The sequence below is a fragment of the Pelophylax lessonae genome (genome assembly GCF_965119305.1).
Source record: "Pelophylax lessonae genome assembly, chromosome: 5".
NCBI lineage: Eukaryota > Metazoa > Chordata > Amphibia > Anura > Ranidae > Pelophylax > Pelophylax lessonae.
In genome coordinates, this window is record NC_138772.1 from 480,976,043 (window position 1) to 480,990,448 (window position 14,406).

Genomic DNA, 14,406 nt, shown 5'->3' on the forward strand with positions numbered 1-14,406 from the left:
GATGATGTCACTGCTGAGCGCCGCAGAGCGGCTATTTCAACCGCCGGCGGTCTCACTCACATTGTTCGTTCAACCTGCCTTGTTATCCACATGCTTTCAAGCCTGTCTCTCGATCGGAACCTCCAGCTATTCCCTTTACCTGGAGCAGACCGGAACCTCGCTACTGATCCCTGTATCTCGCTACCGGATCATTCCTTATCTACTGGACCTCTCTAAACTACTAAGATTACAAGTGATAGGTACCCCGCAGGGGAACCCTCTATAACCTTATTGCACTATCTACCTATGCACATTAAGGACTGTTACTACCTATCATCTGCACTGTTCTATAGATTGCTAGCTCTTGAGCCTACCACCATCTATCATCTGCACTGTTGCATAGATTGCTAGCTCTCCTGTCTACTACTATCTATCCTTGCACTGGGTTAATCTATCCTGTATTTGTCATCTGCTGTCCTCACCACCTGTTAGCATACTCGATACTAACCTATCTGCATTCCTAAATACCATCTTGAACTCTCCTATACAAACCTATCAAGTGATTACCATCCTTGTCACTGTTCACACCTGTCCCTTCAGCACATCACCTTCATACTATCATATACATCCTATCACTCCAGGAACATCTCATTGAGTGTGTATATATCTGTATGTTGAAACTGACAGGCCCACGGTGATGAGTCCTGGAGAGTTGGATCTGGTATTCGACACATCTCTACATGACTACTGAGTGGAGATTTTGCAGCTGCAAATCCAGCCTATACTAAAAACGCAGGAGCGTTACAGCTCCTTGCCAAGGTGCTTGAAGAACTTCCGCTGCTTTATCTGAGGAGACACAGGATCCTCTCATCTTAGAGCTTCCTTAATGGCTCTGATAAGGGGTGAAACCAGGGAAAACTCAAAGCCGCCCACTGCCCCTTCTTCTTCCGAATCACTGTCAGATGATTTTGCAGAAGTAATGCTCGGTTGAGAGGGGCCTTGATCTTCCTGCACTTCCGCTGGAGAACTAGATGTAGTGGGACCAGGTGGTGGGACTGTACCCCATTCTTTCAGGGATTTTTGTACTATTCTCTTCACTAGAGATTCCAATCCTTGGTCCTCATGCACCCTCTCACCGGCTGCTTGAGCAAAACATGGCTCACATAGGGACTTGTCCTCCGGGACATACGCCCCACAACCCCAACAGCTCTCTGGTATGTGCGGTGACTCTGGTGTTGTTTGTGGTGTCTGATGGAGATTCATGGCGCTTAGATCTGGAGGATGAACTCCCACGAGGTCTGACAGGGTCTCTTTCTTGTGGTAAATCAGGCCTGGAAGAGCTGATGGAGAAAGAGAAAATCGGGGAGACACTGGATTTAGCCATGAAATAGGGACCAGCAAGCCCTCCCCGCCCCCCCCCCCCCTGAAAAACGCCAGCACTCACCTGTTGTGAGAGGGCTGGCCACAGGAGGGCGGTGACGCAGGATCCATACTTCAGGCCAAACAACCAGACTGATAAAGAAAGGTAATACACATCAGACACCATGTCAGTGATACATTGTGAGGCAGCAACCATCCGCCCCCCCCCCACCCCCTCTGCAGTCAAGTCTCCATTGCACATACCTGTAAGGTATCCAGAGACACTGGGAAGCTGCCGCAACGCCCACAGTACTTTGCCAAAGTACAGGGGAACCGTCAGCTGTTTAAATCCCCCGCTGGAATGATGTCAGCGGTGATGCGGCCACGAACGCTAATGCGCAAACCAAGCCTCGGCTTCGTTCGCAACGTACTGCGCATGTGCGGGACCACAAAGCGTCTACCGATTGGACGCCAGAAGCAGAGGAGGAAGAGGAAGGGTTTGCTGGAATGCAGGAAGCGTTCCAGCGCCATTGGGGCCAAACAAACATATGTACAGCGATAGAAAAGAGAGACAAACAAGGTGCACATAAATGACAAATACCGCTGCCATGAAGGGATGCAATGCGAATCTTCAGACCCATGTCAGAAAATGCCGGCCAAGCTTCAGTCAACCCGCAGATAGCAGGGGAATTTAAATGTCACTCACCCGCCCATGGCTGGGCCCTGGACATACAGACACCATCCAAAGTATCCCAAGGTAAGCCGGACATAGTAAGACATCAGAAATGTAGGTCCTTGGAGGAGGACAAAAAAGGAACACCTGCTGTACCTGAGAGCTGAAATTTATGGGAGGGGGGTCCTATACCCTTGGAGTAGAGGCGGGGTTAACCCACACGTAGGCTGCCATGGAAACTGACAGGAAAATACATTTCACTGCATTTAAAAAAAACTAAACAATAAAGTCAGCCCATTTTTTTTTGTATATTGTGAAAGATGATGTCACGCTGACTAAATAGATACCTAACATGTTATGGTTAAAAATCGCGCACATCCGCGGAATGGTGACAAACTACGGTCAGTAAAAATCTCCATAGTCGATGCTTTAAAAAAATGTTAACAGTTACCAGTTTAGAGTTACAGAGTAGCAATTTTTTTTTAATTATTGCTCTCACTCTGGTGATCGCGGCGATACCTCACATGTGTGGTTTGAACAGTGATTTCATTTGCATGCGCGATTTCTGTATACATTTTCTTTCGTGAATGATATCACAGCGAGGGGGCGCTTTAAAATTTTTTTTTCCTATTTATTTTATTTAACTTTTTAATTTTAGCACAGGTTTTTAAAAAAAAAAAAAAAGAAAATCTGATCACTTTTATTGCTGTCACAAGCAATGTAAACATCCCTTGTGACAGCAATAGGCAGTGACAGATACTCTTTGTGGAGGGATCGGGGGTCTAAAAGACCCCAGACCCCTCCACTACACTTCCATGTATTCAAAACATCAAAAACTGCATTTTTCAATACAGTCACTTTTTAAATTCGGCGCCTTTAGCCGCTGAGTAACCCAGACATGACGTCATGGATGCCACTTCCGGGTTACATCATCGGAGACCCGATCGAAGCTGAATCCGGCTTGATTCGGGACTCCAACCAGCCAGCGGACATGCCGGCTGGTTGCTCAGGTCTCCTGGTGTGACGGGAGACCCAGGGCAGAGCCGCAGAAGGTGGCAGGAGGGGGGGGGCGTCCCCTCCCGCTCACTGGGGTAACGAACGTGCGGCTCCTGAGCTGCATCGGCCATTACCACCTGAAAGCCGACCGCCGGCTCTAGAAAAACGGTACCGGGATGATGCCTCAAGCTGCAGGCATCACCCAGGTACAACCACTTCTTGCAGCCAATGTAGAGCTACGTCAATTTGCGGGAAGTGATTAAACCAGCCTATGTTACAAGACCATTCGGCACCTACAACCCTAAATACAAAGTACTGTACAATACACATTTTTACAAGTAAAAACACATATGAGAAGACATACAGAAACAATAGGGGATCCAATTAACAATGGGAGGAAGAAACTTAGGAGGTACACTATGGGAGAGACCTACTTACAAAAAAAACACATTATGGCAGGTGACCCCAGTGGTTTGAGCTGATTACATTAACATCTACAGTCATTGCTGGTTTGAGGCATAGAGGCACTAAATGTGTATATGGAACCTCCAGTCCCCAGAGTCTGTGTATTTTGGGCATATGGACTTGAATCCAAAGCAAGATCATTCTAAGGGCCCACCAGGCACACACCTCCCGAAGAGTAGTGTTCCCTTAAAAGCCAGGGCCCATAGTCAGTAGGCAAGAGGCCACCCTGCACTCCCTCCAAGAGCTCTTGTCCTGGCTGGGTCTGTTACACTTTCCATTTGACTACGCTTTCCCTGTAAAACAACTAGAAAGCCAACACCAACATGTTAAAGAGGTGGGTTCTTAAATGTGTATTACTAAATAGCGTATAAATAAGTGTAAATGAGCCATTAATGTGTTCTCTTAATAATGTCAGGATTCAGTGATTCAAAGAGATATTCCTGAATTCTCATCTTTACAAACTGAGCCTTCTAACTTAGGTTACAATATTCTATTTGTTGGGCATGACTTGTGTTCAGCAGGGTTCTTCCTTAGAAGTTTAATAATGCAGGGGAGTAGTAGTAGTAGTTTGGCAGTGGTTTCAAGCATGTAAGTGTTAATTTAAGCAATTAGGAAAATTCTCTTACATTCTCTTACAATTCTCTTACCTGCTAAGTGGACAGCCTATTTTCCTTTATAAAATCAACACTATAGGGTCTAGTGGGGTCTTAAAAAGATTCATTGCTGCAGAGGATGGTTTCCATGTCCTGTTCATTTTCTTTCACAGTGAACACTGTTGCCAGCTTCAGTTAGAATTCCCTGGGAAAGTATTTGCAAGTCCCCCGCTGACATGTTTATCTTGTTAGCTGTCAAGATGAGTAAGGATATAAGATGAATTCTATCATTCTGCTAGAATAGAGAATTACCTACCACTTATGAAATATGACAAAATAATAGGATTCTCTGATTTGCTATGTCAGGTTCATGTTAATTCTTTGTCCAGATCTGCTGATGATTGTGCTATTGTTAAAAATACATCCAGGACAGTGGCTTTTTCTCTAAGCCACCTGCTTTTCCAAAGACCAGTATTGCATTTTTATTTCATTAAAGGGTATGTAAACCCTAACAATGAACTTTTTTTTACCCCTTTTTGATTGTTAAGAAGAGCTATTGCCTACCATAAATATGTATATATATATATATACATATATACACACACACACACACACACACACACACATACATGCATTCATACAAACATACATACATATATATTGTGGGAGATTAGCTCACAGGGATCACCTTTCACAGGAACTTAAGGCCAGCACGCAGGTAGTTTCTTTAAAGTCTGGTGGATTGCCAGCTTTATTTCAGCAAAGGTTTGCAAAGATACAAAAACAACAAAACAATAAAATAAATCCTTGCCGTCCGGCGCTAAACTAAACAACGGTTTTCCTCACTATACAGTGTGGGGCTGGTCCCCATCACCCACAAAAACACATAGTAAAGCAAACCTGTTCTTTTGAAAGTCCACACAGAGCTCCTCTCTCAGATTCCCTTCTGAGTCTCAGGCCAGAGCATTTCTGTGCTCTTTTCCTGTTAATTTAAAGTCCACCTGAGCATGGACTCAGGTAACTCACAATCTCTGGACCAGAACCTAGCCTGTCACAGAGGCTGGAAAACCTGGGCTGGATTCCGGTTCAGTCTCTCACCACAGAACGTATGCGAGGTGAACTATAGCGATTATCTACTATCTCACCTCGCATACCGTCACATATCCTCCCCCTCTGCTCAAGCGCCGGCGATTGAGCAATAGACCCAATCATACAGTGCATGCGGGAGAGGGCATCCGCATTGTTTTGGAGCTTGCCGGGCCTATGCTCTACTGTAAATTTGAACGGCTGTAGAGCCAGGAACCATCTTGTCACGCGCCCATTTTTCTCCCTGTTGTCACACATCCACTTCAGGGGGGCATGGTCAGTGACCAACTTAAACGACCTCCCCAACAAGTAATACTTCAGGGAGTCCAAAGCCCACTTAACAGCAAGACATTCCTTCTCAACAATAGCATAGTTTTTTTCATGCTTGTTCAGCTTTCGGCTCAGGTATACAACCGGGTGCTCCTCACCACCTCTGTTCTGGGATATTACAGCACCTAGGCCCACCTCGGAGGCGTCAGTCTGTACCACAAACTCCTTTGTGAAGTCCGGAGTCACCAGCACCGGCAGTACACAAAGGGCCTGCTTTAACCTCTGAAACGCCTCCTCCGCTTCAGGATTCCATTTGGCCATGACCGACCCTCTACCCTTCGTTAGGTCAGTCAGAGGAGCGGCAATGGTGGCAAAGTTAGGTATAAACCGCCGGTAATACCCCGTAATGCCTAGGAAGGCCCAAACTTGTTTTTTGTTTACCGGTTGGGGCCACTTTTGAATTGCCTCAATCTTATTGGTCTGAGGCTTGACCAGTCCCCGACCAATAACATACCCAAGGTATTTGGCCTCCTCCAGGCCTATGGCACACTTTTTTGGGTTGGCCGTGAGACCTGCTTCCCTAAGGGAATCTACCACTGCTTGTACTCGGGGCAGATGCAAGTCCCAATCTAGGCTATGGATGACCACATCGTCCAAATAAGCAGCTGCGTATGAGCGATGTGGTCTCAAAGTTTTGTCCATCATTCTCTGGAAGGATGCAGGGGCCCCATGCAGACCGAAAGGCATCCGCTTGTATTGAAATGAGCCCTCAGGAGTGGAAAAGGCAGTCTTCTCTTTGGCTGATTCAGTTAGGGGTATTTGCCAATAGCCTTTCGTTAGATCTAGGGTTGTTATGTAGCGGGCCTGTCCCAACCTGTCCACGAGTTCGTCGACCCGAGGCATCGGGTATGCATCGAACTTTGATACACTGTTGAGTTTCCTAAAATCGTTACAAAACCTGATAGTGCCATCAGGTTTTGGGACCAATACTATGGGACTCGACCACTCACTGTGGGACTCTTCTATTACATCCAACTCTAACATATTTTTTATTTCCTTTGCGACTGCCTCTCGCCTGGCCTCTGGGATTCTATATAGCTTTAAATTTACGCGAACCCCTGGTTCTGTCACTATATCATGCTGGATCACATTGGTCAGTCCAGGTAAGGGGGAGAAGAAGTCTCTATTTTTGTACACAAACCCCCTAACATCATTTTGTTGTGCCACCGACAGGGAATCTGTTATGGGGACGTCAGGTGTCACCGGCACCCGGTCTGCTGGGGCCGGAGATGCAGCCAATAAAGTCTCTCTGTCCTTCCAGGGCTTTAAAAGATTCACATGATAAATTTGTTGTGGTTTCCTTTTCCCTGGTTGGTAGACTTTATAGTTGACCTCTCCTACCCTTTCAATAACTTCAAAGGGACCCTGCCACTTGGCTAGAAACTTACTTTCAACCGTGGGAACCAGTACCAATACTCTGTCCCCGGGGCTGAAAGTACAGACTCTGGCACCCCAATCATAGACCCTCCTGCGCTCGCTCCATATGTTCTCGTACCAGTGGCAGGACAGCAGCGATTATATCTTGCATCAGGGAGATATGCTCTATGACGCTTCTATATGGGGTGGCCTCACCTTCCCATGTTTCTTTGGCAACATCCAGCAGCCCCCTGGGATGTCTACCATACAAGAGCTCAAAGGGAGAATAGCCTGTGGATGCTTGCGGAACCTCTCGTATGGAAAACATAAGATATGGGAGCAAAAAATCCCAATTTCTCCCATCTTTGTCAACCACCTTTTTTAGCATACTTTTCAAGGTTTTATTAAATCTTTCGACCAAACCATCCGTTTGGGGGTGGTAGACAGAGGTACGGAGATGGGAGATTTTATATAATCTACACAGTTCCTTGGTAACCCTGGACATAAATGGGGTGCCCTGATCGGTTAAGATCTCTTTTGGGATTCCCACTCGACTAAACACCTGGACTAACTCCTTGGCGATAGCCTTAGCGGAAGTGTTACGCAAGGGTATGGCCTCAGGATAGCGTGTCGCATAGTCTAGGATTACCAGAATGTGCTGGTGACCCCGGGCAGACTTCACTACCGGCCCCACCAGGTCCATGCCGATCCTCTCAAAAGGAACCTCGATGATTGGTAGGAGGGACCAGGGAACTGCGAAAATGGGGAGATGGTGCCGACATTTGGCACTCAGGGCATGATTCACAGTACCCCCTGACATCTGCATGCAACCCGGGCCAGAAAAATCTCTGGGTGATTCTCTCCCTGGTCTTTTCGATACCGAGATGTTCCCCCTATTACATGACCATGGGCCAGGTCTAGGACCAACCTACGGAAGGGTTTGGGAACCAGCAGCTGTTCAACCTCATCCTCTCCATGTTTTATCACCCAATACAGTAAATTGTTTTTAATGGCCATGTAGGGAAAACACCCCCCAGTGAGGATCTACTGGTTCCCCATCCACCATCTTAGCGTTTTCTCTGGCTCTAAGGAGGGTGACATCTCGTAATTGCTCGGTACAGCAATCCTCTCTCCTGACTTCTAAGTCGGGTACCACATTCTGGCTAGGGATGATCGAACGGTTCGGGTCGACCATCGGTTCGGCCCGAACATTGGGTGTTCGAGGTTCGGCCGAATTTAGAACTTTTTGCCCTTTAAAAGCCCGTGATTGGACCAGAACCATTAGCAAACGCCAATTGAGGGGGCAGGAGAATGCTAGGAATGTGATTGGAGTGACTAGGGGGTCCCTAGACCAATCATTAGTGAATACGCCCCCCAGTATATAAGATCGCCTCGCCATATTCCTAGCATTCTTATACTGGACATGGAAGAGAGTGGAAGCTGTTCTGTTAATTTTACTTTAAAAGTGTCATTTAGCTATTTTTAGTGTGAGGAAAGGGATATCTAGTGTAGTTAGAGTGCTCCTTTACACTTAAGTTAGCTTCAAAACTTTAGTTTCTGTAGGAAAAGTATGAAGTGTCAGGGGACCGTAGTGTAGTGTAGGGTTAACTGACAGTGACTGCTATGGCAGGGTGACAAAACCCTTCCATAGCAGGGTGACCGCTATAGAGAAATTACCATTTCTCTGAATAGCTTCGGGACACCCTTATGGCTTCTCACCAGCCAAGCATTTTTTATGCTGCAGGGGCTGCCACTGTCAGTGCTTTTTTGGAGGACATGTTTGATGTCAGACATGACATCTGAACATGTGTATAGGGGATATATATACACATATATGTGTATATATACCCCTAGACATATATAGGTGTGATAGTAGCAGAAATAAATGCTTGCGCTAATGAAATCATTTACAGTAATATATTTCTGCTACTATCACACCTATATATGTCTAGGTGTGTATATAAATATATGTATGTATATATACCACTATACACAAGTTCAGATGTTTTGCCTGCCTCAAAAGAACCCAAAAAAACGCTAGCGTAAAAAAAAAAAAAAAATGCCCAGGTGTGTTTTTGCTGGCATTTTTGGGGGGGTTTTTGGAGGCAGGCAAAACATCAGAACTTGTGCACAGTACCACTATACACAAGTTCAGATGTTTTTCCTGACTGCAAAGAACCCCAAAAAATGCCTGCTATTAAACCGGGAGAGAAGCTAACTACCTGTCCTGAAAGAAAGTGTTCTAATACAAACAATCTTTTTTTTTCTGGTTCTGGACATGCTACAGAGCTGAAACTTCCCATGCACACATTTTAGACCCCCCAGATACGAAATCCAAAGTAAAAATCAAAAAAAATCTTTTTCTTTTCAATAATTGGCTTTTTTTATAAAAAATTTAAATTTTTAAGAACTTTTTTTGTGTGATTTTGTGTCCGGGGGGTCTAAAAGGTGTACCTGTGAAGTTTCAGCTCTGTAGCATGTCCAGAACCAGAAAAAAAAGATCATATAGGTGTTAAAGGAGGGTCCCACATCCCTGTTCTACTGAAAAATTATCTTTTTTTTTTCATGGTTCTGGACATGCTACAGAGCTGAAACTTCACATGCACACCTTTTAGACCCCGCTGATACAAAATCCAAAGTCAAAATCAAAAAAATCTATTTTTTTTTTTTTTCAATAATTGGCTTTTTTATCAAAAATGACAATTTTTAAGAACTTTTTTTTGTGTGATTAATAGTTAATGGGGCATGACCCAGAACCCTGGGCACTTTTTAGGGGCGTTTATTGGGTTTTAGGGTTTAAAAATGGTGTTTTTTGATTACCGACGTTCGGGTCCCATTGATTTCAATGGGGTTCTGAAATCCGGGCCGAACTTTCGGGAAGTTCGGATGTTCTGGCCGAACCGAACTTTTCAAAAGTTCGATTATCCTTAATTCTGGCTACTCTCATTGTCAGGTCCAGAAATGTCCTCCTGTTCGTTACCCTCCGGCTGGGAGCTAGCTTCCAGGTCCTCCGGCTCCCCAGCCATGACAGGGAAAGGAAGAGGATCTCCAGCTCCCTCGATTCCCCCAACAGGGTTTCCTTCACTTTGGCAAAAAGGGTCTGGTCAGAGTTCCTGTGCTTCCGGAGTAGGGGGAGCTCTCTCCGCCAGCCTCCCCTTGTTCTCCCACAACCTCCAAAAATGGGGGAAATCCCTCCCCACTAAAGCTTCATGAAGTAGCGAAGGCACCACCCCCACTGAATGGGTCACACTGCCCCAAGGGGTATCAACCTCAAACCACTGCGGTCTGGTAGTCCTGAGTGTCCCCATGTATGCAAATGACCCCCATAGTGCTGGGGTGTAGTTTTGTGGGATCTACACAATCACTTCTGACTAGGGTCACTACACTTCGAGTCTAGCAGGGCTGTGAGCGGCTTTCCATCCACTGCAATAACACACATTTGTTTTTCAATGCGACTCTGACATGAAGCAGTATATGCGACCTGTGCAAAAAAAGATATGCGTCTTTTCCTTTAAGCAAAATCACATTGCATAGGTTCATCATTTATAAGACAGTTTGCAGCAATATGCCCAAATGCATGGCAGCGGAAACACTGTATGTGTTCTACCCCCAGTCCTCTTAGCGGCCCCAAAGACCTTCCTGGGTTCTTTGGCCAGTCTCCAGGCCTAGGACCAACAGTCTCATTAGCTGTAACCACAGTCTTATCTAGTTTCCCCATGCACTTTAACCCTGGAACAGTCTTACCAGAACCGCTGGGCGATCTTGCACCCCTAGACACACTGAAGTGGGGCGTAGACGTGTTCACCAAGTCCTCAGTAGCACTGTACCTCTCCACTAGGTCCACCAATTGGGCTGCAGTTTTGGGGTCCCCCTGTCCAACCCACTTCCTCAGAGCAGCAGGGAGTGCACGCAGGTACTGGTCCATTACCACACGCTCCACGATCTGGGGGCCCGTCAAGGTCTCTGGTTGCAACCACTTTTTGGTGAGGTGGATCAGGTCAAACATTTGAGAACGGGGCGGCTTGCTGCTGGAATAGGTCCACTGATGCACGCGCTGGGCCCGGACTGCCATGGTGACACCCAAGCGTGCGAGTATCTCCATTTTCAGAGTCTCATAGTCCTGGGCCTTATCTGGGTCCAGGTCAAAATACGCTTTCTGCGGTTCTCCTGTCAGAAATGGGGCCAACAGTCCCGCCCACTGTTCGTTTGGCCAACCTTCACGGACAGCAACCCTCTCAAAAGTCGCCAGGTATGCTTCCACATCATCAGCCGGTGTCATCTTTTGCAGGTGGTACGAGGCACGTACCAATTTTGGTTCAGCTGGCACAGGAGATGCAAATGCTTTTTTCAACTCCAGCAGAGCCTCTGCAAACTGTCGGTTCATCTCCTGCTGGGCTGCATGTTGTGCTGCAGCAACCTCCTGTTGTGCTGCCTGTTGGGCTGCAGCAACCTCCTGTTGTGCTCTAGCGGCCTCCTGTTGTGCTGCCAGTTGTGCTGCAGTAGCCTCCTGTTGTGCTCTAGCGGCCTCTGCGATTTGGCGGTTTGTTTCTCGCTGAGCTGCATTGGCCTGTAGCAGGGCCTTTAGCATTTCCTCCATCTTTAGAAAGTGCCCGCTGAGTCCACCACGTGTGGGAGATTAGCTCACAGGGATCACCTTTCACAGGAACTTAAGGCCAGCACGCAGGTAGTTTCTTTAAAGTCTGGTGGATTGCCAGCTTTATTTCAGCAAAGGTTTGCAAAGATACAAAAACAACAAAACAATAAAATAAATCCTTGCCGTCCGGCGCTAAACTAAACAACAGTTTTCCACACTAAACAGTGTGGGGCTGGTCCCCATCACCCACAAAAACACATAGTAAAGCAAACCTGTTCTTTTGAAAGTCCACACAGAGCTCCTCTCTCAGATTCCCTTCTGAGTCTCAGGCCAGAGCATTTCTGTGCTCTTTTCCTGTTAATTTAAAGTCCACCTGAGCATGGACTCAGGTAACTCACAATCTCTGGACCGGAACCTAGCCTGTCATAGAGGCTGGAAAACCTGGGCTGGATTCCGGTTCAGTCTCTCACCACAGAACGTATGCGAGGTGAAATATAGCGATTATCTACTATCTCACCTCGCATACCGTCACAATATACATACAAATATACTGTATATACACAGCACCCTATGGTGGAAGAAAGGCCTAACATTAACTATTGATAAATACATTCCCTCCCACCTCCTACCTATTCTGCATACCCTGTAAAAAAAAAAAGATCTATGTATGCAGTGAGCGGCTGTTGCAGGGGAGAGGAGGGAGTGCTGGACCATGGGTGACATCACGACATATGGCACCAGTAGCCAGCTCACTGTACAGTTATAAGGTGCTTTCTGTTTTTGGTTACAAGCCTGAGTTAGGGACTAGGGAAGCTCGGGAAATGTCTGCACTTTATTCTGAACTGTGATTGTCAAAATGTTCATTTATTCTTTAAGTAAATCTTTGGAAATGTTACCTTTGCCTACTCTGAAGTTACTAAAGGGGTGCAATGTAAGCAACCACAGGTTACAATCTCAGTATTTGCGGATGATACTTAACTAAGCATGCCAATATCTTCTATGCAGGATGTGGAAACCTTACAAGCGGACCTGAACAAAATAATGGGGTGGGCAACTACATGGCAGATGAGGTTTAATGTTGAAAAATGTAAAGTAATGCACTTGGGTGCCAGAAACCAGAAAGCAAGCTACTCACTAGGGGGGGAACCTCTGGGTGAGTCTAGGATGGAAGAGGACCTGGGGGTACTGGTAGACAACAGGCTTGGCAGTGGCATGCAATGCCAAGCCGCTGCAAGCAAAGCCAACAGAATACTGGGATGTATAAAAAAGGGGATTCACTCCAGAAATAAAGAGATTATTCTCGCACTCTACAAGACTCTGGTCCGGCCACATCTGGAGTATGCTGTCCAGTTCTGGGCACCGGTCCTCAGGAAGGATGTGCTGGAACTGGAGAGAGTCCAGAGAAGGGCAACAAAAATAATTAGGGGAATGGAGGACATCAGCTATGAGGAAAGACTACAAGCACTGAACTTATTCTCTCTGGAGACGATTAAGGGGGATATGATATCAATGTACAAATACTGTACTGGCGACCCTAGCATAAGGAACAAACTATTCAGAGAAAGGGAATACAATAAGACACGTGGCCACTCACTAAAACTAGAGGAAAGGCGGTTTAACCTTAAAATACATAGGGGGTTCTTCACTGTATGAGCAGTAAGGATGTGGAATTCTCTTCCGCAAACAGTCGTATCAGCAGGTAGCATCGATAGTTTCAAAAAACTATTAGGTGGGCACCTTAAAGACCACAACATACAGGGGTATACAATGTACGGTTAACAGCAAACACACACACACACATCATAGGTTGAACTGGATGGACTGATATCTTTTTTCAACCTCACTAACTATGTAACTATGTATATGTAACCAGCACGTATAGTCTACAGCTCGGGTCACTAAGTACATTGGGGTATGAAGACATCAGTACAAGGAGTTCATACAGTGTGAAGTACTAACAAGAAGTTAACAAGGGTAACAAAAGTTTTTCTAGCAGCCTGCTGTGATGCATTTAAAAGTGGCAGGAGAGATAGCCTCTTGCAGCGAGGCAGATGTTGTCAGCACTCCATCAGCCATGATCTATCTCCCATAGCAATGGGAGCAGATCTGCACTGTCAGGGTCCTCATCATAGGTAGGGAAGAAAAAGAGTGAAGTTAAGTGCATACATGGAGTCAGTGCTAAGTGAACGGCAGGATCCCATACTGTTACTGGTAGTGGGGTAGCAGTGATACGCTGGACAGGAGGAGAGGGCATTGGCTCTGCGTGTCCCTCCTAAATGCACAAGCAATCATGTTGGTGTACGTGGCATCAAGAGAGCTTACTAGAGTTCATTCATGTTTAGTCATCTACCAGGTCGTGAGCGAGGCTCAGGTACAGGCACCCCATGTGTATGGTAGTGACTGTGTACTAGTGATGAGCCAAACCCCCCCCCCCCCCCGGTTCGGTTTGCACCAGAACACTGCGAACAGGGGAAAAGTTTGTTAGAACATGCGAACTCCATTGAAGTCTATGGGACTCAAACATGAAAAATCAAAAGTCCTAATTTTAAAGGCTTAAATGCAAGTTATTGTCCAAAAAAGTGTATGGGGTCTGGATACTGACCTGGGGGACATGTTCCAATGCAAAAATGTTTTTTAAAAATTAGCGTTTTTACAGGAGCAGTGATTTTAATGATGCTTAAAGTAAACCAATAAAAATGGAAAATTCCTTTAAAAATCATGTCTGAAGGATCCCCTTAAAGTGCCTGAAATGTGGCACATTTGTGAGATATATGTAGCCTGCTGCAGCAACACTAATGCCATTTCTAAAGGAAAAAATGTCAATTAAATTTGTTTGCGCCTGTAATGTATTGTCGGCTCCCGGGAATACAGATAAAAACCATGAAAAAAACCCCACGACAAAATTGAAAAAAAAAAAAACGACGTGGGGGTCCCCCCCAAAAACCATACCAGACCCTTATCCGAGCAAGCAGCCA

The 14,406-nt window shown here is 45.9% G+C and overlaps 1 protein-coding gene across 1 annotated transcript in view; it reads right to left on the reverse strand.

Moving 5' to 3' along the window:
* Nucleotides 1–11,221, reverse strand: part of LOC309556558 (zinc finger protein 483-like) — a gene marked incomplete at both ends in the record, with an annotated part of 29,091 nt that extends 17,870 nt beyond the window's left edge. Inside the window, one exon of the mRNA XM_082259005.1 lies at nucleotides 10,473–11,221. Within this exon, the coding sequence (XP_082115131.1) occupies nucleotides 10,473–11,221 (749 nt within the window). The remainder of the gene's footprint in view (nucleotides 1–10,472) is intronic.
* Between the last annotated feature and the right edge of the window lie 3,185 nt (nucleotides 11,222–14,406).